General features: G+C 42.7%; 1 protein-coding gene across 2 annotated transcripts; it reads right to left on the bottom strand.

The window, feature by feature from the left end:
• Positions 1–10,511: 10,511 nt before the first annotated feature.
• On the bottom strand, positions 10,512–26,276 carry MYLIP (myosin regulatory light chain interacting protein). Of its 2 annotated transcripts, none has more exons than XM_075083968.1 (8): positions 26,238–26,276; positions 25,935–26,153; positions 24,683–24,873; positions 15,843–16,028; positions 14,900–15,097; positions 14,408–14,572; positions 12,224–12,644; positions 10,512–11,893 (listed from the first exon to the last, which is right to left on the bottom strand). In XM_075083968.1, the coding sequence occupies exons 2-8, from the start codon at positions 26,019–26,021 to the stop codon at positions 11,804–11,806; spliced, it is 1,338 nt and encodes a 445-aa protein (XP_074940069.1). In that variant the 5' UTR covers positions 26,022–26,153; positions 26,238–26,276; the 3' UTR covers positions 10,512–11,803. The 2 variants fall into 2 exon arrangements, with proteins under 2 accessions (XP_074940069.1, XP_074940070.1); XM_075083969.1 differs by having other exon boundaries at positions 24,683–24,825.
• Between the last annotated feature and the right edge of the window lie 621 nt (positions 26,277–26,897).

Genomic DNA, 26,897 nt, shown 5'->3' with positions numbered 1-26,897 from the left:
AAATCCAGTTACAGAAGGCAATTCCTCTCTCCCCTAGGCGCTGCATGTCTGCAGCGTAGGATGTGCGGGCAGAAGACCTCAGGGTGCTGCTAGATGGAAGTGCCAGGCAGTACAGTGCTGGCCTGCTGCAGGTACTCGTGGGAGAGTATAGCAGCTGCCCTGCAGGTTCATGACAGCAATCTGCAGTGAAAATGTGTTTTAAGAACCAGCTGGGAAAAGCGTCCTACATCACGTGGCTGGCATCGTGTGGAAGCTCCACGTAAAAGCAGAATTCAAATCCAGCAATCCGATGCTGAGAATTGCTGCTTTAAGCATAAAGCCTTTTTCTCCTTCCTTTCTCAACACTAACATGTTCTCCAAGTCAGAGCCATTTGAATGAGGCAGGGTAGGAAGAAAAATAACCACAACTGAATAAAAAAAATATATGTATACACACAGATAGATAGGTATATGTGAATACATGTATCTGTATGATCTGGGTGGTACACACACAAGGGGTTTGCATAGGCAAGAGTTTTTAGGATGGCAAAACAACATATTTTTCCTTAGTGTCATTCTTGGAAAATTTTAGCTGAGGTTTAAAAAAGCCTCCATTAGCCTGAAACAGACAGGCACCACAGTAAAATAAATTTTGAGTGATGCAAATTGGCATAGTTATTTGGATAGAGTTAGAGGCAGACATAATAATTGTTCCCGCCTGCCTATATTAAAATGTCTCTGCTATACAAAATCTTCCATGAGCTGCAGCTCTCCTTTCTTTTAAGTAGTTGTCCAAGCTTGTTTACTATTTATGGTAAAACAATACTGAACATTTTGCTGTCGTGCTGGGTCACAGGACAAACATAATGACAAACAAATGAAAGAGCATAGGCAAACAAAACCAAGGGGTCAGTGTATAGATGTCTGACATTATATCTGGCTGGAAATGATTCCAAAAGTCAACATATGTAAGTAGTTAAATGTGGCTTATATTTTCCCTTTGGTCTAGGGCCCTGACTTTCTTAACGGCAAACACTCGCAAACGCACCATCTGTTGTTGAAGAGTGAGCAGTTTAATGAGGAGGATCAGATTCTTTCCGTCTCACTTATTCCTTAGTGCCCGTTCCATTTTCTGGACTGTTGTCATCTGCAAGTAATACAAAATTTCCTTTGTTTTCCTTGAGCTGTTGTTCAGACTCTTAACTCATTAGATTGTTGATTTGGGATGCAATCAAGGATGTCAAATACATTTTATGATTTTTAAATAATTTCCTTTTGAAAGCAAAGAGACCTGAGGAAATCACTCAAGTATTATTGTCAGAGCAGCTGTACAGTGTTTTAAAAACAGAGGTGAAGCACCAGCAACAGCAGTCACCTGTGCACACACAGTTTCTGTAGTCACCTCACTCTGACTTTCACCAGTCTGTTGATAAAACTACCAAGAGAGGTGACACCCATGTCCTTCTCCATCTGGACCATTTTTTCTGAGCTTTGGGACCATGGTGTGGTACATCTCCCACAGCACATTCCCCACACTGAGCTGGTGCACTCATCTCTTGTGGGCCTTTTTCAAATGCCCTACTTTTCTTTCGCCTCCCCATGGTAAAAAGGCTCCAGGTCCTTTCCCTGCACTTTCCCAGCACTCCTTTCCCACTGCAAACCTGCCAGGAGGAAAAGCAGGACTTTCTGCTCCAGAAGGTGATGATCCTCACTCAAGCTTTACCCAACTGACAGCCACATTAGCAACCAGCAAGGAGCCCGTGAGCAACCTGAGGCTTAATTTTCATAAAACAGAGCCATTTATTCCTCTAATCCCATTGTATGGCTAAAGAAGCCTGGCTGTCCAGGTGGAGCAGCAGAGGCTGCCATGCTCCATCTCTGCCAGCTACTCCCTGTGACAGTTTGGCGTTACACTGTGTTGTGCCAAGGAAAATGCCAGCAGGGGCCATGTCCAGACAAAGACATAACTGGATCAGTCCTTATGTTTGCAATGAAGGTCCTATTATGCCTCTGTCACTATGAAATAGGACCTCAGACATGCCCCTTTTACACAGTCCAGCTGGTTTAACAGCAGTTTGGATAAACTGGGAATCCAGTTGGTCATAGCGGCATTGATGGCAGTGTATGGTTTGGTGGGATAAGGAAAAAAAAGCTCAGAGAATAATTGATATCTCATCCTAATTAATGTCCATGTAAAGACTTGCAGAGTAAAATGAGACTTATGACTCACCTCCCTTAGCCCTAAGCAGCTCTGGAGGAAATGTTCGTTTTACAGAGAAACAAACACAAAGCAAGAAGCAAAGCTAACCCGCCCACTTTGAGCACTTCTGTTTCTAGGATGGAAACCCTGGGGTATTAATTACCTGATTTTTTCAACCTACAAATGAGAGGGAAAGAATGAGTGTCGGGGGAAAGAACATGTCTCACTATTCAACAAAAACAAGGGGCATGCCTTAACCATGCAGCTGAGATCCTGATCCAACTCAGATGGCAATCTCAATTTGGAACTCCAAAATCTGGTTTCATTTCTGTGCCCCTTATAGATAAAAGCCAGGACCAAAGTATAGAGAGCTCAAATGCTGGCCTCGGACTTGGGCCTATTTTTGTGGCCAACTGTGATACTTAATAAGAAAATCACAAAGAGGAAATATATGTATCACAAAAACCCATCAGGCAGATGGCTAAACCCCAAAAATTCCCGTCTAGACTGGAGTCTGCTGCAGGCTAAGTCACTTAGAGCAGAGAGAAACAAAACTTTAGGCAGATTAAACAATTAGCAACTTCCATTTATTGGAGACTGTGCAGGAAACATCGCTGTAAATTCTTTCTTGTCTGGGACAAGTTGGCTACAGACATGTTTCCTCTCAAAGCTTTTGTAAATTCAAGATCATCGCAAGCAAAATCCCAGAATTCCTGACAGTAGTTTAGGTCCCTATTTGGCTTTTTCCTCAAAAAGATGTAGCAGCAGCACCATTTTTGGACCACACCTCTGGAAGGGCAGCTTGTCTTCTGCGTCTTTGATACTCAGTTCATCAGAGGTACAAGTGCCTGCACTGTGGCATCTCATGTTCTAAAAAATACAGCAATGTCCTTTGTGAAAAAGGCAAAAGATCACGAGGAAAGACAATTTGTAGGAAAAACCAAAAGATCGTAGGGATTTGGGGATTTGACTTAAATGGAGAGTAGGGAAAATATTGCTGTGTAGCAAAGAATATAGAGAATATAGCATGCAGACAGAAGATGATTTGGCGCTGAGGGTGCTGGTGTGCTCCTGGGGTTTGGGCTCAAGATATCAAGAGTGCAGAAAGGGACAATCTGAAGCATGAGACTGAGCTGGGGAGATGAGCAGGGCAGGTTTTGTGGAGAGAGGGGGAACAAAGAGACTATAGGAAAAGAAACTGGTGGCTGTGGAGAGCAGACGACCATGGTGAAGCCAGAACATTAGATTGTCAGATGTAAAGCCAGAACATCCCATCTTCGGAATCAAGACGATGCCATGAGGCATATGAGAGGTAACAAAACACGCAGCAGCCACCGTAACGCAGGGTAGAAGAGCTTTACCCTGGATGCTGTGTGGAAGGTGAAGTTTCAGTCTGGTGATGGTTTGGTGATAGAGGGAATTATCACTGAATTTGCAGAACAATTCCCTTAGTAGCTGCTTGTTTAACAACCTGCAAAACTTTCTGAAAATGCCTTTTCCTATGACTGAAACTGCTCATGTTTGCACTGAGGCAAAAACTACATGTGCCTGTGTGAATATCTGAGTCTGTTTTGGGGATATGTAAAACTTGAAGACATCATTCTTATGACAATTTTTGTAGGCTGGCCAGAACTACAACAAAAAATATCCTTTCACTAAGATACCAAGCTTTTTTCCCTTTGAATACCTTCATTTTACTAGAATAAAACACCCTACTAAAGTAAATTTTCACATGCTAATTAACCTTAAATGTATTTTGGTAGGGCTGAATGGAAGGTAGAAAAGGGAGTTTGCAACAGGGTAGGGGAGTGCAGAAAAGTCCTAAAAGACTGAAATGTCACATTGCGCAGGGATGATACTTCTTGGTAGGGATCCAGTCCAGTGGAGGTGAAGCTGCAGGGTGTGCTCTATCCCTTTCACAAACAGTCTGGGCAAGAACACACTCCACTGCTCCAGGAAAAATGTACCCCAGTGCAATCGTAAAGGACTTCAGTCTTCACAAGAAATGCAGGGAGACAACACTCAGGCTGAGAATTAGCTGGGAGCCTTGTTATCTGCACCACCAAAGCAACGTTGTTTCTCTGTGGCTGTGACTGGTATTAGATAAAGAAGGTTTTGGCAGGCTGGGATTGTTAATTTAACGCTTGCATAGCCAAGAGTGGGAAATGAAACATATGACACAGTGCCATTTATTATTAAAAACCACAGCAGTGTATTTGATTGTTGGAGGGTTGCCCTTTATCTTCCTGTCACTTGTTCCTTACCCTTGTTGGTTCCTCCTTCCACAGTCACATGTTCCCCTCTAGCTCAAGGACGTGATTTTCAGGACAAGTTACAGCTATGCTGCTGATTTTACATTCATTAGACCATGCTCTAGTTCTGGTGTTATTCTTCCTCTTACATGCTACAGAGCTCCCTGCCACATAGAGAAAATACTGTTTGCAGTAGCACCGTTGCCTTGCAGGACGTGACAGTTGATTTTGAGGGAAATCCCTTTTGAGGGAACAGGACTTGAGGGGGAAATGCCAGCATTTGGGCACTTGGGCACATACCCAAGATCACAGTCTTTCAGGCAACAGTGTTCATTGTGGCAATACATTTGTGTCCCTTTTTTTCCTTCCAAAATTTTTCCCACACCTATCATTCCTACCAGTCTCAAATGCCTCCTACAGTAAGGGGCTGGCAATTGTTCTTAAAAACAGAAATGGAGCAATCTTCTGTCCTCTCTCTTTTTTTTTTTCCCCTTTTAAAAAGATCAGGGAAGAAAGACATAGTCCTCTTCCTCCTGTTGCAGCAGAGGGATTGTTCACCCAGGGAATAAAACTCTGGTCATTTACTTCTTCAGCTGCAGGGGAGTTTCAGCCACGTCTTCCCCAGGGCAGGAAAGCCCTAGCGACAAGGCAGTGAAGCACCACTTCCAGTGTACTAAATATAAAGACCCTGCAACTGCCCTTCAGGTGTAACACCCACGTTGTCAGTGCATTGCCCAGACAGGGTGCTTGCAGGACGCTTTGGTGTGGCTTCACTTTGTGGATCTCAGAGGGACGGAGGAGGAAGTCAGCTGCTCACACCACAGCAGAGCCGAAGGTGTTTTAAAAAATTCCAGTTCAGACAACAACAGAGGCAAACAGTTTGAAGGTCAAACACAAACACCTGGCGTATCAGTGTATCTTCAGGGCTAGTTTGCTGCTGGGCACGTGCTTTCTGCACTGACCTCTTGGAACTTCACCTTCTGAAGCAAGAGTTGGATCTGCTTTGGAGCGGAAGTCCAATTTTTGGCTGTGTCTCTGTGCCTGGATTACTTCAATCATCAATACAGTTTGAATGAGAGTCCTCTATTGACTATTTATAGTTCCAAACAAGGAAAACAAATACTGTCTCTTCAGATGAGCTGCCAATGTCTCTGTAATTCCCGCAGTTGTAGTGCTATGATTGGAATTTGGTGCCAGATGCATGGATTCCTCAGACAAACAGCTTTCTGGCAGGAGAGAGGAAGATCTGGCTCCAAAAAGCCTGTTTATGTAAAAAGTTGCCATGTTACTGTCTATCATTACCTGCACTGATTTGCTTTGAGGAAGCAGAGAAGCTAGACACCAACTACTGGACAGAAATAGAGATGGCAAACACCTTCACACATACGCACACCTGGTTAATCCCATTGTAACCACGAAGTGACCCTGAAAGGCTAGCTATAGACAAACATTGTTGTTTAGGCACCCCAATGGTAAGAGGAAAGATTAATTTATACTGATTATTTTTTCTTGCTGCCACAGAGGGAGGTGGTGCCCTTTGTGCTCCTGACAAGGCACAGAAAGAGATGCGCGTGCATGTGTGTGCGAGATCCTTACTGGATGGTGTTGGCTAAAGTCAGATTCTTTCACAGAGCAGAGCTTATGTGGACAGCTGCTAGAAGAAAAGTTGGCTTCAGAGCCTGGTGGTGGACCCCAGAAATCACTGGTGAGAGAACAGAAGGGTCTTCAGGAGTAAGGAAGGGTCAGCAAATAGTGGACAGGCCACATCAGGTCACGCAGGAGAGGGTCAAAGTGAAGGCAGAGAAAGGCATTAGCTTTCAGGGGCAGATTGATTCCCCTCCCACTTGTGTCTCTCCTTCCCACAGCCTCCAAGCACCTGAAAAGGATTCTGCATTTTAGTTGGCAAGAAATCAATAAGTGACCTGTTAAGCCCTCGGAAAGCTGGTTATAGTTTGTTTGCTTGACCTTTTTCTTTCAGGAACTTGCTGTACGCATGACTGCTATGAAAGTTAGCCACTGGCCAGCCCCCACAAGTCCCCAGTCCCGGCAGGAACAGGAGGTCACACTGAACCTTGCTCACCACCTCTGGGTGTAGGGGAGCACCAGCCCCATTCACTCTTCTGGATCCCTCACATCCCACTCTCACACAGAGAGGAATCATGATTCCCACTGAGTTTTCAGAGTTATCAGTTTGTTGTTTTCCCACTACAGCACCAACCCAGTGATTCCTTTAGCTGGGGTTCTGAGAGCCCTTCCTCTGTTCCTCCTGGTGCCTCCTCCTAGCTCGTACCACCTTTTGCAGGGAACTAGAAGACCCTGAAACCATGATGGCTTTTACCACCCAGGACTGTTGATGGAATTGTTGAACCAAGGGGGTCCAGCTGCCTGCTTAACTTGAAGTTGTGTGATGTTATGAGCTCCTTGCAGATGGGAAGGTTTGTCCATGGCCTGCCTGGAGTGTGCTCCGGTGGGAGTTTCCCTGGGGAAATTACCAGCCCAGCGCTGACTTGCCTGCCCCGGCACATCTCATCTCCTGCCCGGCCTTGTCCTGCCTCTCCTGGACTGCTTACCACTCAAACCCTCTGGCCGAGGTCCAGCAGCGCTCCCTGCCAGGCCGCCTGTCCCAGAGGCAGCCACGGCCCCGGACCCTGCACCGGGAACCCCCTTGAAACTCCCTGCCTGGGCTTCCTCCAGCAAAGCCGTGCTCAGGCCCTGCCGTGGAAAGTCAGCCTCTTCTGGCAGCCTGCCCTGGTTGTGGGTTGTTTTTTTTCCCCTCCACAGTTCTGCTGAGATTACTCACTTTTAAACCCATTTGTCAATTGCTACCTTCTGTTTTAACAGGCTCCTGCTGGCTGAATCCATGGGCACAAAGGCGACTGAAGCACATCCCTGGCACTACAGCATGTTTTCAGTGAAAACGGGGGATTCAGGATATTTGACCAGGCATTACTGAAGCTAAGATTTGTCAATTTGTAATTTTAACACTCCATGGCAAGTTTGTTGTTTAAAACCGTATACGTGAAATCTGAGCTGTAATTTTCCCCCATCTTTGATCAACATGCCAACGTGCTGCTGTGAAGTGAAATAGTGTAGGCTGACGGATGAGAATTTTCCCCCTAGGGCATTGCGTTAGGAATGCAACAGTGCTGATTTAGCAAGGGAATAAATCTTGAAATACATGAATGCTGCTGTGTATGTGCTTTCACAGCACTTGGGAAAGAAATCAAAATAATTTCAAAATATAGAAGCCTTCATCCTACAGTTCTTTAGCATTTTCAACATTTGTGCATACCTTAAAATGAGTGACTCTATGCTGGAGGATAGAGCTGTGCTTTTGTAACAGTTGTAACTTGGAACACCTCGACATCCTGCCTTTGTAGTCCCTTGCAGACTGAGCTCTCTGTAAACAGATGCAGTGCGGGGAGGATGAAAGCCAGGCAGATACCAGTGGAGGGGTGGGAACTCCCAGCCCTAGTAGCGCAGGTGTAGTTATTGCTAAATCCCTGTCTGGTTTATGAATAACATTTAAGTGTAACAGTATTTTACTAAGAATCTCTCCCACAGTTCAAACTCGCAACCCTCTCTCCACACGGCTGCTTCTGAATGCTGTTCTACTCTCAGGTCCAAGGAACTAACAGGGCTCCTGCTCTTGAATTTACCCAGCGAGCCATGCTGCCTCCCAAGGTGAGGTTTTCCCATTTAGGTGCTTGTAGCAGAAACTGGAGAGGATAGGCTTTTAAAATGGCATTGCACACACCTGATGGGATTACAGCAGCTGCACTGCAATTTTGAAGATAAACAAGAACTGAATTTTCTGTGAGTTTTCTTGCCAAGTTGTACTAGCTTTGGGTAGCAAGTACCAGTATAGGAACTGGCTTCGTTAGGAGTGCCCAGTACGCACGGACACGCTAAGATAAGGTGCGAGAGGCACCAAACATAGCTTTGCGATCAATCCTCCCTCTCCTGAGGAAGAAGTGTGAAGGACACAAACTCCAGTTGTTCCCACAGCAAAATTTTGGGTTTTTTTTTTGTTTGTTTTGGGGTTTTGTTTTTTCCCCACTGCCATCTGTTACAACATTCAGACAAAGCTACTCAGGAGAAAGAACAGCACTTTGGCAAACAAGACCTGACTCTGCAGGATGGCTACGTGGCACGTGGAGGTCAAGAATTCCTATTGTTTCTTTCACACTCTTCATGGCTCTTGGCAGCTCACATGGATCAGACACGGTACTGCTTATAAGAAAACAGCGTACCGGAACCGCGAACACTGAACAATGCATACTGCAACAGTTTTGGGCAGTTAAGCACAACTTTTCTAGTGTAGCATGGTCAACTCCATTTCAGACAATGCTTCTGAAGACAGCTGTCTGTGGACAAATCACAGAATCACAGTATGTCCTGAGTTGGAAGGGACCCACAAGGATCACCGAGCCCAGCTCCTGCCCCTGCACAGGACAGCCCCAAATTCACACCATGGCTCTGAGGGCGTTGTCCAAGTGCTTCTAGAATATCACCAGGCTTGGTGCCGTGACTGCCTCCCTGGGGAGCCTGTTCCAGTGCTCCACCACCCTCTGGGGGAAGCCCCTTTTCCTAATATCCAACCTAAACCTCCCCTGGCACATCTTATAAAGCTATTCTTACACTGCTTTGCATCCCATTTGATCTTACACATAAACCAGGTGAGGCTTTTAGTGATGTGCAACACTCAGCAGAAGTTACCCGGTGCTCAGGACAGGTAAGAACATTCCGTTAAAACCGCGCTGGTTGTGGAGCACGCTGATGTACTGCTCTCGCCCTCTTAACTGGAAAAAGCCACTAGGCTCTGCTTGTGCTCCACCCTCTCCTTGGCCAGACTCCCAAGTCCCAGGCGCAACCAGGACATGCCAGACTCTTGCCTAGACCCGTACCCAATCCCCTGAACAGCTTCTCAAGATGAGGCAGATATTGTTCACAGAAGTCACAGGCTTTGCCCAAACTCCACTTATACCATGTAACCTGCCAAACCCCAACTCAGTCAGAGCTCTAACTACTGGAATTATTATTAGGTATGTCTAATTACATAGCCAATTTAATTACAAGGGCCCAGAGTTAAAGCTTGCCTACTTGAACAGCTTCATCTTGTTGAATGCTTTAAATCAGATGCCTGTGTAAGCATCAGTTTTTATTTATAATCCATTGCAGCCAGCTGCCACAGGATGATGGATTAGATGCTACTAATGTAATTCTATTTGCACAGAACAAAGTCATCTTGGGAGGAGAGGAAGGTTTGCTCTAGCACTCTTGTACACCAATGCACATGTGCACCTACTCCTACCTGTAAGGGCAGCCACCCCCCTTTCCTTCATCAGCAGTTTCAGAGCTAGCCTAAAATAATTTTAGCTCCAGGGCCCTCAAGCTTCGATGCCTGATGAACGGTCCTGACAACAGGACATGCTACTCTGCAATAATCCATTTTACATAGCAATAAACTGATTTTGAAGTGTCATAGTTAAGTGACTTCACACTCGCCCGAATAGAGCACCACAGATTCCAGAAAGCTTTGGTGCTTTTGACCCCAGCACTGCCTCAGCTTCCTGATGGGGGTAAGCCAGAGGTCCATGCTAGAGTGCTCAAGCACCTTCTCTTCACAAAGGTGAAAGCAGTGAGAAGATAGTAAACGTTAATAGCTTCAGTCAAAAACACAGACATCACATCTGTAATTATGATCTTTCCAGACAAGAGTGCCAGAACTCTGACTCTCTACTCTCAAGCTGCATTTTTTCATTTCTCTCCTCACTGGAATATACTCCAGATTTGGGGCAATTTGCTGTAGGAAGGTTCTTCAAAGTCAATTCTAAAGGCTATTTTACAGTTGGAATATGTCAGCTGTTTAAGTATACTGCCTGAACAAAGGTGGTTATACCATGCTGGTTCTCTTCCCTCTCTTGAAATATGCATGCGCCTGAGGAAACATCATTCCTCCTTAGATGACATCACAACACTTGAGACTGTAAACATGAAAATACTTTGCGCTGTATTGGGTCATTACTGACTTGCAAGAGGAATTTCAGAACAATTAAAGTCTTACTGATAACACAAAGTAGATTTTTTAAAGTCCTTTATTAATCTGAATATAAAAAGACAGAAGTTGCCTACGATATAGGACAAAGCTCTTGCTTCATGAGGAAACAAAATTTTCTTTACAAAGTGAAAAAATAAATACCCTCTTAGAGTAAGGTTTATATGCTAATGTGTCATAAAAAAGTAGAGTTTTAATATTTTGACAAAATGTCTGTGCAAAGAAACAGATGCATAAACACACATTACTGCTACATTAAGGCAATATGAGAAGTATAGTCAGAAAGTCTCAGTAAAGTGACAGTGTACTTTCTAGCTTTGATTAAGCCAGTATTGCACCCAAACATGGTCTCAAGTTCCCTCTGTACCCTGGAGAACACACTAGGAAACCAGAGGCCAAAATGCCCAAGTAGGGGGTGGAGATAAACATTTTTGCAGGAAATGGCCTACCCAATAAAGTTGTTAACTGAAGAAAGCATTTAAAATTATATACAACCCTTACTTTAGAAATTAATGGTGGTACATGTTTAATAGTCTAAAAATCAGTCTCCAAAAATAAAGCCAACTTAACAGGCAGCCGACTGCAGCTCCTGAGGCCACCAGCCAAGCTGGATGGGCGAAGCCTGGAAGGACCTTGCCCACTGACAGCTGTGAATTAAGTCCCATACAGCGCTTCCCCAGGACATTGTCAACCAGAAGACTTTCCTGCCCCACCCTCACCGCTTTCAGTTTAACAAACTTGTCCTGCCCTTCCAAAGCTGTTCTCTCAGACTCATTTGCTGTTTAACAGAACTCTGAATTAAACACATCTGCTTGATGAAGCCTCGTAACTTTAGTTTAAGAGCCAATTTTTTTTAAAAGTTCGCTCCTCTTTAAAGCGGTCTACTAAAAGCAGAAACTATGAGCCATACTAAACTGATATTTGTAAAAGCTAGTCTTAATACTAAAATAAATGCAGTGACTGTACTAAAAAGGATTTAGAGTGTAAAACAAAAGGCTGCATTGCTCTCGCTGGGTATATCAATGTGTACACCACATTCCTCCAGGGTTACCAAGCTTTTTGGCAACACTGCCATGCTACAAACTTATGCATCATTCTCCTTTTAGGTAACATGAATAGATTACACTTCAGCTCCCAAAAGATGTCCCAAACCATTTTGGACATGCTGAACAAAGAATATTTGTTAAAAACGCAGTATTTTTGCTTTTGATCGTGGATCGGTGCCAAAGTGATTGCCTTCTTCACAATCAACGGTTGCATTTCATATTAGTGCAGCTTAAAAAGTACATGATGGGTTTAAAGTGTGTATGTAGATCATATCACAGTCAGATTGAGAAGACTGGTGTGGGTTGGCAAGTACACATGCTGGACATGCTCTACACGAGATCTGCAAACAGGACACGACTGGAAAGGAAAAACATTAGGAAATTAGTTTACTTCATATTTTGAGAGTTTCTACATTTACTGGAGACTTCCCTCCATGTACACAATAACTGAGTGATTCTCCATAATCTCTGTATTTAAAACAGGGTATCGTGACACACACAGAGCTAATCCTTTCCCTCACCGCAAGTAAGTTAGCCCAGCTAAAACATCTTTCAAACACATCATCTGAACTTGAAAATAAGTTATACTTGAATATCAACAGCAACATATTAATCCACAACTTAGGTGTACAGAAAACCAAAACCTCCACATATTTGCCAATTCACATCCTAACAGCATTGCAGTTACCTGTAATTGGGCAGCACAGGTCTTGCAGCATACTGTGTGGCCACAGGGACAAAAGGTTGAATTTATTTCTTCTTCACAACACACCATACAAAGCATGGACTCCTTCAGCTTCCGCAGCTTCTCTTGCAGAGCTTTTGTTTGTTGGCAGCTGAGACCCTCACAGTTGTCACAGTTCATGCTACTTTCCGAAGACTTAAGAGGGGAACTCGGTGGGGTTTGGTCACTTCTTGAAACAAGATCCACAATGCCAGCATTATAAAGAGCTCGTCTCGCATGATCATAAACTTCTTTTGATGTTCTTTTAATGTCAAAGACGTATTTTTTACCAAGATTAATGTTTTCATTTAGGAATAGAGATGCTAGGTGGCCCTTTAAGTCCCGACTGTACTGCATCATGACAGCACTGGTGACAGTGTCACACCTACAGAAAAGGACAAATGTAGGGATAGGTTTATTGGTATTAAGTAACCAAGTTTGCAATCTGTTCCCACAGTTGAAGTAACAGCATTGAAATCAAAGCAAAAAGAACAGTCTGAGGTAATACTTAAGCTCAAGTGTTGTTTGCATGACAACTCTACTTTGAGGAGTATAAAATGGAAAAGTGACAGTTATTTTACGTCTTCAAATATGTGAAGTGTCTGGTAGAACAGAGTTAGCCTATGGAAGTGACTTAAGGTATTACGCCAATATGAACATCCAGTGCTTGCTTAATCCAGTTCAGCTTGGCAACCTCTTTATATGGTAATTTCCAAACACTGCGTTAAAGAATTCCAATAAATAGTCTTTGGCATAACACCTCTTTACACATGCTCAAAAATTTTTAGCAGAGTCAAGTGATGTCTTTAACCAAATTTCTACTCTACCTTATATACTAGCATTATATCTGAAGGGAACCAGTGTGAATGCAGTGTAGAGAATTAAATTAAGCCATTTCTATTTGCCACTGAGTATTTCAGCTACCCTAACCATGCTTGTCACATTTCAGTGATATAGTTAAATCTGAAGAAGCCTGTTAAGGTATATAATTTCTTTAGACAACGTAGGAAAGAGGACACAGAACCCAAGGACTACTGCCTCACCAGGCCTGAAGTCCAAGATTTAAGCTTACGGCCAAATGCTATCGCCTAGCTAAAAGCCTGCTTAAATTACAATCAGAAACTGTGAAGGACAGCAGAAGTTACAAGCAGAGACAGAGATCAGAAAGTGAAAGGCTGTCTAAGCTTTAATTGCCTGGAAGAGAGTATGAAGAGTGCAGGACAGCAGTGCAAGAGCATAGAGCTACAGAGCAGAACAAGACATGCTTAATATCAGGCTCAGAAAACAAGCAGCAGTTAGCTGCTGATTAGCTGCAGTGGTTAGAAAGGCAACTAGTTGATGTTAATTGCTGTAACAGTATTACAGTGATCTAACTTGATAAGCTGGACAGGTCTTTGCCTAGTGTATGTACTTTCCTCTGCTTTAAGTCCAATTCTTCTTACAAAGTAATTGAAACATATGTTGTAGTTAGTGGCATTTTCTCTGAATTAAATGTCTTTGACAATTAGTTCTACCAATGAGTGTTGGATCTCACAGTAGGAATAAGAAGGGATTTAAAAAAAATCAGCCATCAGCAAATGATTATAGCACCCCTACCTCAAACAACAATAGGACAAAGGCAACAGATAGCTGCCAGCATGAAACAAAATCCTGGGCATGTGAGCAAGGACAGAGCAATCATAGGAAGATTTAAATACAGGGGATGGGAGGGTGGCATACAGGCATCGTCTAGCAACTGGAAGAGGCAAATAAAGGAGAAACAAGTATATGTGCATATGAGCTACACCTAGGTATTTTGAAAGACAAGATCTTTCTCTTCCTTTGCTCTCCCATCCTCCCTCTTACAGAGGGGCAAAAAAATGTATGTACTGTTTATGAAGTGTCAAGGAACACAGTAAGTTTGTATTCTGAAGCCTGTTATTCATAGTGGTAGCCCGAGAAGTTTTGCTCTTCTTGTGCTCCCACCCCACAAAACAGAAAGTAGCAAAAAGCTTCAGCTTCTGGGCTTAAGAGAAAAGTAGATGCTGCAAAGACAATGACATTTTGCAGAGAATTTCTGAGGTGCAGTCAGACTGCTGGTTCCCTAAGCATTTCATTCAGATACTGTGAAGACCAGCAGCAGCAGCTGACTCCAGTGGCAATACTGACCTGTAAAATGCATGCGTCTCTGTAATTGCTCTATAGAGTCCACTTGCTGCCCTTGTACTGATCATCTTAAACAACAGAACTACACTATTACCAGACTCCTTGGTAACAGTCAGATATACATTCTTCCCAGACTGAGTTGCCATTTGAACAACGGGATAAGCAATCCTATAAATGAATATAAGAAGGGAAAGGTTATTTAGCTTTTAAGGGCATTTTCCACAAACTACTACGGTGCACTTATCAGAAGGTACAATGATTTCTGGCTGTTGTCTGTAATGCTGGATTGAAGATGCCACCTCAAAAATACTTACAAAAATGTAGAGTATTAAGGCCCATTATATTGATTATAAGCAGGTAGAGTTCTCAGACCCTACATTCCAAGAGCTCCTTTTATTAATTAATAGAGCAGGTTTGTACATTTATGTAAAAATCAGAGGCATGCTCAGTACTTCTGAAAAATGGAAGATGAAAACAGTTCCACAAAACACATACCTGTTGATAGGGCTGAAGTCATCTTTACAGATTGATATGCCTTCAGGTCCAACACCAATAAGAAGTTTTTGCCCTTCACTATCTCTCACTGAGTGCCACTCTACCCCATAGTTCTCCAGTGTTGTAACTATCTGTAGAACCTGGTATTCAGCAGAAGCTTGACTTAAGCCTTCTAGCTCCTTGTGCTTTGCAATAATGCTGTTGATAAAGATTAAGAGTAGGTGAAATAACTCAAGTATGTGCTGTTACTGTCAGCAGCTTGTTTTAACATGGCTTTTTAGATGACCTAGTTAAACAGATTAGTAAATGCTCCTGACCTGCTTTATCTGGCTATGCATTTCCACTAATCATAAACTGGAAAGAACTGAGAATTACTAAAACATCCTGAGAATGTTCAGAAGAAAATACTGCGCATTTGCTTAGAAATTGAAAAGCTACATGTAATCATGGCTTTCCAACCAAGTCCCCCTACCCCCAACCTAAACCACCACTAAGCTCTTAACTAAAATAGAAAATCTATAGAAAAAGAATAACACACTGGAAGTGTCTTGATATTCAGGAATTGAGCTGTATAGGTGTTTTAGGAATCCTGTTTACTTCTCAGTGCAAGGGTACTAAGCCATAAGTTCTTGTTACTTCCTTTCACAAGTGTAGGTCTAAGACATACTTGCAATTTGATTACCCGCTCCATGTATTTAGATACCAATATTTTCCCAGTTACTAAAGTTCAACAGCTTTTGCTTTTCACAAAAACACTCATAATTAAGCTTAAAGTGAACTGAAATCAGAATATTAGTTAAACATTCAGGCCATAATTTAGACAGTTTTGGAGATCAAAGGCTTTTTTAACACAAGATATACTATAGCATCAGCAGTTAAGGGCATAACAAAATCTTGTTCTTTTGGTCATGAAAAAGGAGGTTATATCACCGTGTTTTTTTACCTCTCCAAAATGGTAGTGGTGAGCTCTTTTGCACACAACTCCTCATAATTGTACTTGGCAGTGTTCTGGTTATAATCTCCAAACTTCATCTGTGCCAACAACGCACTAAGTTCAATTGCATGCTCTGAAGAACACTGAAGATTACCAGTGAGAAGGTCTTCTTTTATATGCAAGAAAAACATATGCCTGCAATGGAATCAGAAATGTTTGCTTACAGAAGATGTTAAAAAGATGTTTGTAGTCAAGATATATATCAAATAACATCTCGGTTATGTTTGGTAACGATTAGTTTGGTAATGGTACCTTCATTGCAAATTCTCCAAGGAGAGAAAGTCTGGCACAAGGGAAAGAAAAGGGCCTCCATCTTATTATTCACTTAGAGATGAGGCTACAACTGAAGACTGTATCTAAAAGCACTATTAAAATAAATTAGTACTTTAATATCACGTTCTTAAGAACTACTTTAACTCAAGGCTACGTAGTACTTTCAATTTAGTGAGTAAAATGCCAATAAAATATATTCAGATTAGTTTCCTATGCTTAAATTTCTTTCAATTTCTTGCCATTTACAAGTTATTCTGCATTAAAGAAAAGCAAATTTGTGAAGAACAGCCCAAAACAGCACACACATCTATTACACAACAGGAAAAGCCACACTTTCCCTACACAGCTGAAGTGCCTCTGCCACCACAGTTAAAGGGAAGATGGTGCTTTTGGCAGCAACATGAATAACAGAAGATCTTGAAACATCTGAAAAGGCACTGTGGAATAAATGCAGAAGCATCTACTGCGTAAGCATATTTGCCAGACCAACTTTTACACTTGGGATCAAGGCAGGTTTGACAACTAGCTGAAAAATTCAAAGCTGTTAACTATCTACTAGGTCAGTTAATTACACAAATCAAAATGTCCACCAACACTAACAGGAGCATGCTAATTTCCCTTACAGTCTACCTTAGCTTCTATAAATTCATCCTTATCTCCCCCTCAGTGAAGACAAAAATTTCTTAGAATTTGCTCTTAAGACTCAACATATTTAGGGAAACCAGACGCAGAAGTAGTTAATGTATCACTAAAGTCTTACAGTAAATGAGGCCTAGTACCCACAGGGTACTATCTTAGCTTCCACAGTAACAGGACATATATATTTTGCTTTTTCTAAAACTAAGTACAACCTACTTTTCTTAAAAAGCTATACTGAATTACTCATCAGTGCAGTTCAAGATGCTAGTAAGTGATTAGCTTTCCTTCCAACAGGAACTCTGGATAATACCTCATATATATCCTGTTGTAACACCCTACAATTCCATTGTCACAAGGCAAGTAGAGCTACTTTTCCACCACTATAAGCAATTACATAACTTGCAAAATTTGTGTTCATTCTTAGCTCTACTACGGTAAATGCTGCAGCTAAGAAAATACGGCCCAAAAGATGCCCCGTCTCCAGAACTTTTGCAATCAGGAAAAAACAGGTATTAAGTTGTCCCATAAGCTGCCCTACAATCCATTTCCTGCAGCAAGTCACAGCTCCAACACCTCCTTTTGCAAGCAGTTAGAGGCATGTTAGAGCTTCATTGCAGTTGTGACACAAGTGCCTAATTGCGTCACTCTGATGTCTAGACATCAATCAGCAGTCTAGAGGGGGTCTGGTGGAAGCAAATATCCTCACTCTGCACAGGATGCAAGTTTAGGTGGCAAGAAGACCAGAACTTCAGACAGTACAGTTGTCTCCACTGTTAACAGGTTATTCCTTGTTTAGGCTTTTCTTGGAGCAAGTCCCAAACCTCTGCTCCAAGCCCTTTCTCCTACCTTGCTAATTTGTAACTTTTGGCTTGGGCCACAGAAAGGCATAGCTGTGGCTTTTCAAATGCGTAGGTTGTACATACTTCCTTTGGGGTTCAGTCCATAAAACCAGGCAAAATATCTGATTAATTACTAAAGCAATATGACCAAAATAAATTCTGATTGACATTTCATAAAATTGCTTTTCATTCACTTCTGACCCTCTGTTAATACCAGACCAGGTTTTCCAGTCATTTTAACTAGGTACTAATTACACATACAGTATTTCAAAGAAATAACTGACAATTTTCTTCTCGTTAGCTGACATGTTTACAACTACCACACCTAAATGTCTGTACCTTCCATTTATTTTATGCATACAACATCCAGTCTTTAAGATTGCATTTCTCCAAAGTTATATTCATATCCATTGCAAAATCATCTCCCTTCAAGGTTCAAAAGATGACACCAGCCAGAATCTGATTACAAAAGCAGATTAATCTTTTTTTTATTTTTACACAGAACTAGAAAGTCTTTTGATCCTTACCAGAAAGGCAAAAGAATGTGCTTTTATTGCTGAATATAATCAAGCAAAACTAAAGCATTAGGAGCCTTGAGGCAGTTCCTTATCCAATTCTGCAAAGTCTAAAGGACCTCTAGAAAACCTGGCCATATTAAAGATTCTTAGTTACCAGAAAGTATTTATGTAAGCTTTTGCAAATTAGATTGGGACCTAATCACTTCATAACACTTAATCCAGTGTTCCTCCTCTCTCTAGGACTATCTAGATACAATGAAAAAAATTAAAGCTTTTCCCACCTCTAAAGATGCTCAGGTTGCGCAGCAAAAAGGTACTCAGTTTTTCACAGAATTATTTCAGTGTTAGTATTTGATGCTTAATGGAATTTTTACCAAGCAAGTTTTAAAACAATGAACTTTTAAAACTGAAAGCTGAACTTTTTATAACTGAAGTCCTCTAAAGGTTACATTTCCGACATTGATGGTAGAATATCTTAGTTTGACTGCCACGTAAGAAACTAATTGGTTTTGTTTCTACATCATTCACTACTTCAGCTTTACATGATACATTAATATTACTTCAAATTTGTAGCAGGTAACTTAAGTCAGACAAAATGTATGTTTCCTACCCCCAGCCCCAATATTCTCTTAACACATTCTCCAGCTTTTTACTACTCTTGCTGAAGTTTCATTTTGCCTTTAAATCTTCATAGAAAACAAGACTTCAAAACTCTGAACTTTACCAATCAATTGTTGCAGCTCCTCAGCATCCAAACACCTTCCAGACATGCTGGGACATTGAACAACTAGTGACAGCTTTAAGAACAAGCAGAACTTTCCATTGCACTTGTAGCCCAAGTTCTACATCACAGCATCAGTACAAAAGAATCTATATAACCTAAACCAGCATTAGTTTCACCCCAAACCTCATCCTAGCTAGATATTCCTGTATATTCAGTTACAGAACATTTCCTTTGAGTTTGTTAGTTCAAAACAGTACATAGACATACTGATTAAAGGACAAAACATTAAGTTTGCCAGAGCTATACTTCATTAGTCACTCCCCAGGCAGAACTTCTTCCCTTCCAAAAAAAAAATCTGTTTTAGAATTAGAACAGGATCACATGCTTTCTTCAAGCACTAGTTACACTAGTGATTTTATACTTATTTTGTATCCTTGTTTTTGCCCCAGTGCTTTCCACACAATTTAAGTTCTATGTGCATATTAAAACAGTCAGTACAATCAAATGTACAGTGTGATTAATGTATTATAGTTGCACATAAGTAATTTGATACAAATAGTGTAGAAAGGGGACATTGTAAGATTTCAGCAGATGGCCGTTTTTACGAAAAAACTACAGCCACCAAACCGAAGTCACAACCTAGATATCACATCAATTGCTTTTTGCCTCCCTGTGAAGTGATTTATGTAGGCTGACTATACTGAACACTACTACCAGAAACAGATGTCAGTATTTCACTACAGTGAAATTCCTACAGAAGACAAATCACCTGGTTAGTGTTCATCCAACTGAACTGGCAATAACAACCTCCCAAAATAAGTACTATGAAAAGTGTAGAGTATATGTAACACAAGATTAATTTATCTTTCTTAATTCATTGAGGACATTTATGTGCATTAGGAATCAAAGTTCTGCACTGAAAACTGTTCCTACTACTATTTTAATCAAGGAAAAGAAAACAGCAAATAGAAAACTAAAGACTATATTAAAAGTTTTAAGCTCTAAACTTAACTGGCAGTGGAAAAAGTGATAAACCCCAATCCTTTACCAATAAAAGTATCTGCATATGACTAATGATTCCTAAACTAGAAATCTAGCCAAGAGAACCCATTCTTTTGCCAGACTGCTGACAAGAATCTTAGTATACGTCCCAAGGAACTGTCTGTTCTCTTTGGGGTATGACACTCCTTACCACAGGGTAAGGCTCTTTCCTACTGTGAAGTAAATTTACAATTCTGCAGTCCAGGAATCAAAATTAAGAGCTATTGTTCTCCCTAAAAATATATTGATAAAGAACTCTTAGCAATAGAATATAATTCTGTTTCTAAAAGCACATATAAGGCCACTTCATACAAAGGAGCGGTTACAATTTTGTTTCTCAGTATCTTTGTTCTTATTTGTTCTCAGTAGAGCAGGTGAAAGGTTACCAACTGCAATTCAACTCTGATTTAGACAAACAGATCCATTAAACTGACCCTGGTGTCTGTTACGGCAGACTTTTATTGCACAGTAACAAATATGACACCGCTGCTCTGTCTACCCAACATTATTAGGATAAGATGTTTTTCTTATTTTCTGCCTACTACATGCATCCATCTGATCAAAGTATTTTACAAGCCAGTTCTTAATTTTAATTCATCAGTACAACTGGGTAACACTGCAAAAACAATGTACTTCGTAAATATAATTCAAATACTAGGAAATATCACACACAACTTTCAACAGCTTCCAGAATAATAACCTATCTCAAGGCTGGCAAATACAGCTCTTGAATGCTTCATGAGATTGTGTGGCGTGTTAGAATCTGACATGTTTTTTAAGTTGTCATGGCTTAGATATGAATATTTGATTTCCAGTCATATTACACAAGACAAATAACTTTGCCCATTTTGAAGTACATCTGAATAAATCTTATATTGCTCAAAAGATGATTCACTTCAAAATTATTTCTCCTTTTGTGCAATAACTGCAATGTTGACTTTATCCTGCCAGATTTAAAGCCGTTGTTCTCCTGGACAACTGTTTGGCACAAACTGCTGGACATGTGGCTCAGCAAACACTCACTGTTAAGGTGGATGCCAGTTTCAGAACTTATCTGCTACACATTTCACAAAGAAAGCTTTTGGCCAGAGAAGAACTTACTGCCCCAAGACAGAGGCGCAGGCCAATTGGGTTACGCTCCTGTAGCTGCTGGGCCATGCCCCAGTGCTGCAGTCATCGATTCCCCTGGCCAGCCGAGCAGCTGCCAGCCAAATTAGCCCCAGTCACCCACTGTTACACCATGCTCCAGGGTCCCACTACTGCAAACACCACCCTCAAGGAGTACAGCAACCACAGCACAGCTCCTCCTGGCCTGGCAGCAAGCCCCTGGCCTCCCACCACCAAAGTGTCACCTGAAAATGCTGGTGAGCGAAGTGTAATCATTTCTCCAAGTCCCAGCGCCAAACTGCAATTCAGTGCATAGTAATCAAATTTGATACAAACTCCACCCAATAAATCATTCTGATGAAACAACCCTGACTTTTTACTTCTTTTACTAGCTGTTGCATTACCTCTCAAGAAATCAGTAAAGCAATGAAAACAAACATGACATAAGCCAGATCCAGATCTTGGACCATCACATGGATCTTTAAGCAAAAATGATAACAGCCTTTTTCAGGCCAATGTGATTCTCCATTCAAAAAACCTGTAGTTACTCAAACTCCTCTAAACAAGCACTCTGTCTGCATTTCAGACTTGTTTGTAAAACTCTAGTTGACAGCAGATTAAATTTGAATAGCATTCTTGCACCAAAGGACTTCCATTCCACTGAAAACAGTTCTAAACTACAAAATCCTGCTGTGAAACTCAGTACCAGGCAGTCAAAAAGTTAGAAATTGGTATCCAAAGAACAATAAAAATAAACCACTTTTAACCCTGTAAAAAGAAAGGGTAATAAGGAGTTTTTTCCACATACACACAATTCGATTTATGAGGCACTTCTAGTGAAGGTGGATGTTGCCATCATGATCAAAGTACAAATATAACCTGCTCTGCCTTTGCACCCTGTGGCAAGAAAGCTCCCTTCCATAAGAAGATTAAAATGTATGAGGTTGCGATCTTCCACTGGATTGCACACTGATTAAAGGTACCAAAAGCAGAAGTTGATGTTCAGTTGCCAGATCGGCTTTGCACACAGCATGTAGAAACCTGAACATTAAATTGCTACGTAAAAACATACACCTTGGCTTTAAATTGAGGTGCAGGACAAGTATCTCTAACGAAGCAGTACAACTGGGGCTGACAAAGCTTCCAAAGTATATAGAAAAAAACTGGTAACAACTCAGTCACAACACTTATCATAATGATGAAGCATATCAACAAACTATAGAATTACTTGCAGCTTCCCAAATTTCAAAAGCAGTCTCAACATGCATCTATTTATATGTAAAAACATCAGAGGCAGCAAGTAAAAGACTGGGAGACTTCCTCAGCATTCTTCACACAAGGGACCAGAAGGCAACAGCTCTGCCAGAAACACCCTACATCAGTTGTGGACATAACTACCAAAGGAAACCATGGCTACCCCCATTGCTATTTCTTCATTACCAGCACACTGACTTTGCAAGTAAAGGTAAGAAACAAGGTGTCAGCTATAACTGTGCAGCTAATCCTTGCAGTTCTATGAAACACCTATTGATGCAAAGTTCAGTGGCAGGCTTAAGTTTGTGTTCTTGATACCACATGTGCTTACATGCAAACTCTATGAATGCACAGTTACACGCAAATATAAATCCACAAACAGATCCAAGAAAAGAGATAAATTTACTGAAACTCAGTGTTAACACTACAGAAATATACATTAACCACAGGCATTGTGGAGTTCTAGGTCTGCTACATGTAGACTACTGGGCACGCAAAACTAAAGGCAGCTAATGCAAACTATTTTACAACTTGTATGTTTTTGGCAAGAACACTAAAAATACTCAATGTAGATTGAACAGCTTAGCTGAAGCCTCAGGACTATTCATGTTTGCAAGAGAGTGACATTAAATACTAGTTTCAAAGCCTGTTGCTCTCCCAAATGAGAACTAATTATTTCCAGAGCAGAATTTTAATAGACCTCTTCTGATGACTAAGCCTCAATTGATTTTAAAATTGTTTGTTAAAAATATTAGTTTTAGAACAGTCTTAATTCATACATAAAAGAAAGCTTGTCCCACCTACAACCTTTTAAAGTGATCTTTGTACTGGAGAAGTACTTACTACTTTGGTGTATGTATGTGAGCTGTTATGTTCTAGCTATACAACCTGCCTTTTACGCCCTTGGGGTACATTTCACCAGTTCAAGCTCCCTGTTAACCTGCACAACCTGCCAAGTCTTGCATTGACAGTGTTGGAGGCAGAAACACAGGTGCCTGCAAAAACCTTGTGAAGTTCAACAAACATTCATCAAGGACAGCATAAAAACACCAAACCTATCAGCTTTAGGTTTTCTCAGATTCACCCTGATTTGGTCTGTGTGTGGAGACACATCCAACATGCTCAGGGTAGTCTCTTCTGCCTCATCAGGTATGAAATTGCGATGCTCCTTTTGTTCTCCATAAAAATCCTTTGTTACTTGGTGTTATACTTATTCTCACTGAGAATATTTAAACAAAAGACAAATTTCTTTAAGGAAACTACTCAAAGAGAGACCAAAGACATGCCATGGAATTTATTTATTCAAAATAAGGTACAGCAAAACTGAAATTTGGTTAGAATGCATTTGCCTAACTAAAGGTATTATATAGGACAACTACAGCCCAACTCCATAGCATTCTGAAAACTTCAGCTGGACTGAGGAGCTGAAAACACTGCTCCCCTGCACACTAGTTCAAGAAACAAAACAATCAATGCGCACTCCTAACTGAAAACCTTTTCTCTACTGAATAAACACCAAATCATGTTGTCAACCTCTGACCAAGTTCTTTAGACAAATATTCTGTGCAGAACTGTGATATACCCACATTCCTAATTATGAAAGTACCAAGTTAGGGTGAGTAGTGAAAAACATGTTTTGGCATTACCATATAGACACTAGATTTTAATATGCCCCATTTATATTAACTATTTAAAACTAACAGGAAAATTAGTTGAAAGGTCAGCATTAAATATATGTGCACACAGCTTTCTTTAAACATTACCACATGAATTGCAGTTGAGTTATCAAACTCAAGGATTAAAGCAAACGTTGACTACTAATCTCAGAAGACTAATTCTTACAGTTGGTTAACATTATAAGAACTTAGTTAACAGGACTGGCCACAGAAGAAGCACAACAGCTGCTTCTTTTGTAGCCTCAAAGGGCCTGCAGCTATTTGAAAGTTACTGTAACATAATACCAGACGAAAAGGAATTCAGCAAGTTTTTTGCTCTGTGGGAGGAATTGTTTCCTGCCTTCCTGTACCAGTGGTTTAGAATGACCTAGAGTAACACCACTGAGCAGGGGTTACTATCGGGCATGCAAATACCATATAAATAATTTGCTACTGCTAGCTTAGTTCCTTCCACTCCCAGCACTAAGTGCTTATGCAATTACCCACACTCATTACTTACCGGTAGCTACACAATACTTACAATATTACCAGTTTTACTGTTCTTTTTTTCCCCAAAAAGGAATAATACATTTAAATAACACTAAGGTTTTAAAACTACACAGAAAAGTGAAGAAAGACTACCAGAAGATGGAAGAAAAAAAGTGTGTAATCACTTCCATAAGCTACAGAAACTGGAAACAAAATAAGTTAGATCTACTTACAACCATCTTCACCTTACCTTGTCTGTTCTTGTAAGATGAGATGCGGCTCTACAAAAAACTTGACTCTTAATTTCAATCGATAAGGGGCTAAACCATCCATCTGCTGGGAGATCCTGTTCCTCAAATTCAGCCACAGATTCTCCCCTTTGCTGCCAGTGAACTGCAGTCCAAAATAATCAACTTCTATAATTCCCAACCTTCTGCAAACCTGAAACAAACAGGTTCTTTATAATAAGCCTACAACATAACTATGAAGAATATCACCTGAATCAAGTAGTGTTTCAGACTGCTCATTTCAAACAAAAAATAAATCATGCTGTAAGCACCTTTACACCAAAGATAACTTAGTGAGTGGATTTTAAGTTGTGTACAAAACAGCACGTAGACAAATACCAAGAATAAATTGGTAATTTCTACACTAATCGAAAACTACATGGACTTCCACGGTTGAATTCCTCCCCCAGGACAGGCACTTAAGAGGGTCAGTGGATTTCCAAAAGAGACGAGTATCTGTTACTCAGCATCACAATCAGTAACACCTTCTAAGCAAGAAGACAAAAGTACAACCCACAAGTTTGATTTAGATGCCACAAACAGCCTGTGCTGCTACGTTTGGCTCTCTACAGCATCCTCACGGCAGCCGCCGCAGCCACATAGAGGCGGTGGCGACAGAAAGGCGAGAAAGCACCTAGACGACAGCTTCAGCCAGCGTGGCTCCAGCAGGCCAAGGGGGGCTCATCTCAGCACTGCCCGGGCGGGGTCCCCCCGGCCAGGTGGGTCCCGCTCGTGTCCCCCCCGACCCTAGGAACGTTTAGAGCAAGCCACAGCAGTGAGGCCGAGGCCTTCCGCAGGCTCCCCCGCCTGCCCCTTCGCACGGGCGCTAGAGAAAGGAGAAGGTAGAAGTGGCCAGGGAGCCCCGAGGCGGGGGATGCAGGAACATCTGCATCCAACATGGAGGGGTGGGGGGGTGGGTGATGCGGTGTGGGGAGGGTGGGGGAAGGGAAACAAACCCACCACAAGGAAAGCGGGGAGACTGCGGCGACCGCCACCCCGTCGTGCCGCACGGCCCTGCCTCGCGCCACCGCCGCCCTCAGCGGCCGGGGCGCGCGCCGCGAGCTGGCGAGACCGCGCTCCTCCTCCGTCCTCCCCCTCCCCACCGGTTCTCGTACGCGCCCGTCAGGCACCAACGGTCTGCCCAGCGGTCACCGGGACCCCGAGCCGCGAGGCGGCGGGGCGGAAGGACGGCGGAGAGGAAAGCCCCCCCCTCACCTGGTTGAGGCAGTCCTCGCCGTTGGCTTTCGCTTCTACCTCCACCTCCATCACCACCGCGTCCGGCCTGGTCACATAGCACAGCATGGCTGGGGCCAGCCAGCGCCGCCGCTGCCGGCGGGGAACGGCAGCTGTCGCTACAGGCTGGAGGTACGCACGCGTCCCGCGTTCCCCTCCGCCGCCCGCCTACGCCCGGACGCCGCCCGCAGTCACTGCCTCCTCCTCCTCCTCCTCCTCCTCCTCCTCCTCCTCCTCCTCCGCCGCCGCCGCCGCCGCCGCCGCCGCCGCCGCCGCCGCCGCCGCCGCCGCCCACCCCACCCGGCCGTTCCCCGCTCCGCCGGTGCCTGCGCTCCGCCGGCTCCGCTGCTCCACATATACCCTCCGCCTCCCCCCGCCCTCTCCGAGCGGCACCTGCGGACCAATCACAAAGCGTCGCTCATCTCTGCGGGCCGCCGCCGCCACCAATCAGCGACGCCGTCGCCGGGACACGGCAGGGTGGTTGTTGTGGTCGCTCTCTGGCGCCCCCTGCCGGGGCGCGGGGCGGCGGGCCGGCGGCGGGGTTCCCCGTGGGCTACCCACACCCTCCCCGTCCCCCAAAATCCCTACCGCAGGCCCTGCCCGCCGTGGTTTGGCCGGTCCTCGGGGGCCTTTTCCTCTTTAAGATTCAGCGACTCCAATTACCTTCATCCGCAGTCACCTGCAACAGCCCAGAACTTCTTACCCCAGAAGCTCCACCTAAACATGAGAAAAATCTTCTTTACTATGAGGGTGACAGAGCAGTGGAACAGGCTGCCCGGAGGGGTTCCTTGGAGACATTCAAACCCTGCCTGGACGTGTTCCTGTGCCCCTGCTCTGGGTGTCCCTGCTCAAGCAGGGGGGTTGGACAAGGTGATCTCCAGAGGTCCCTTCCAACCCCTACCAGTCTGTGATTCTGTCATTCTGTAATTATGTCTGGATAAATCA

Source organism: Phalacrocorax aristotelis, chromosome 2 (genome assembly GCF_949628215.1).
Source record: "Phalacrocorax aristotelis chromosome 2, bGulAri2.1, whole genome shotgun sequence".
In the NCBI taxonomy this organism is placed as follows: domain Eukaryota; kingdom Metazoa; phylum Chordata; class Aves; order Suliformes; family Phalacrocoracidae; genus Phalacrocorax; species Phalacrocorax aristotelis.
The sequence above is the reverse complement of the archived record's forward strand: the minus strand, read 5'-3'. Positions and strand labels throughout refer to the sequence as shown.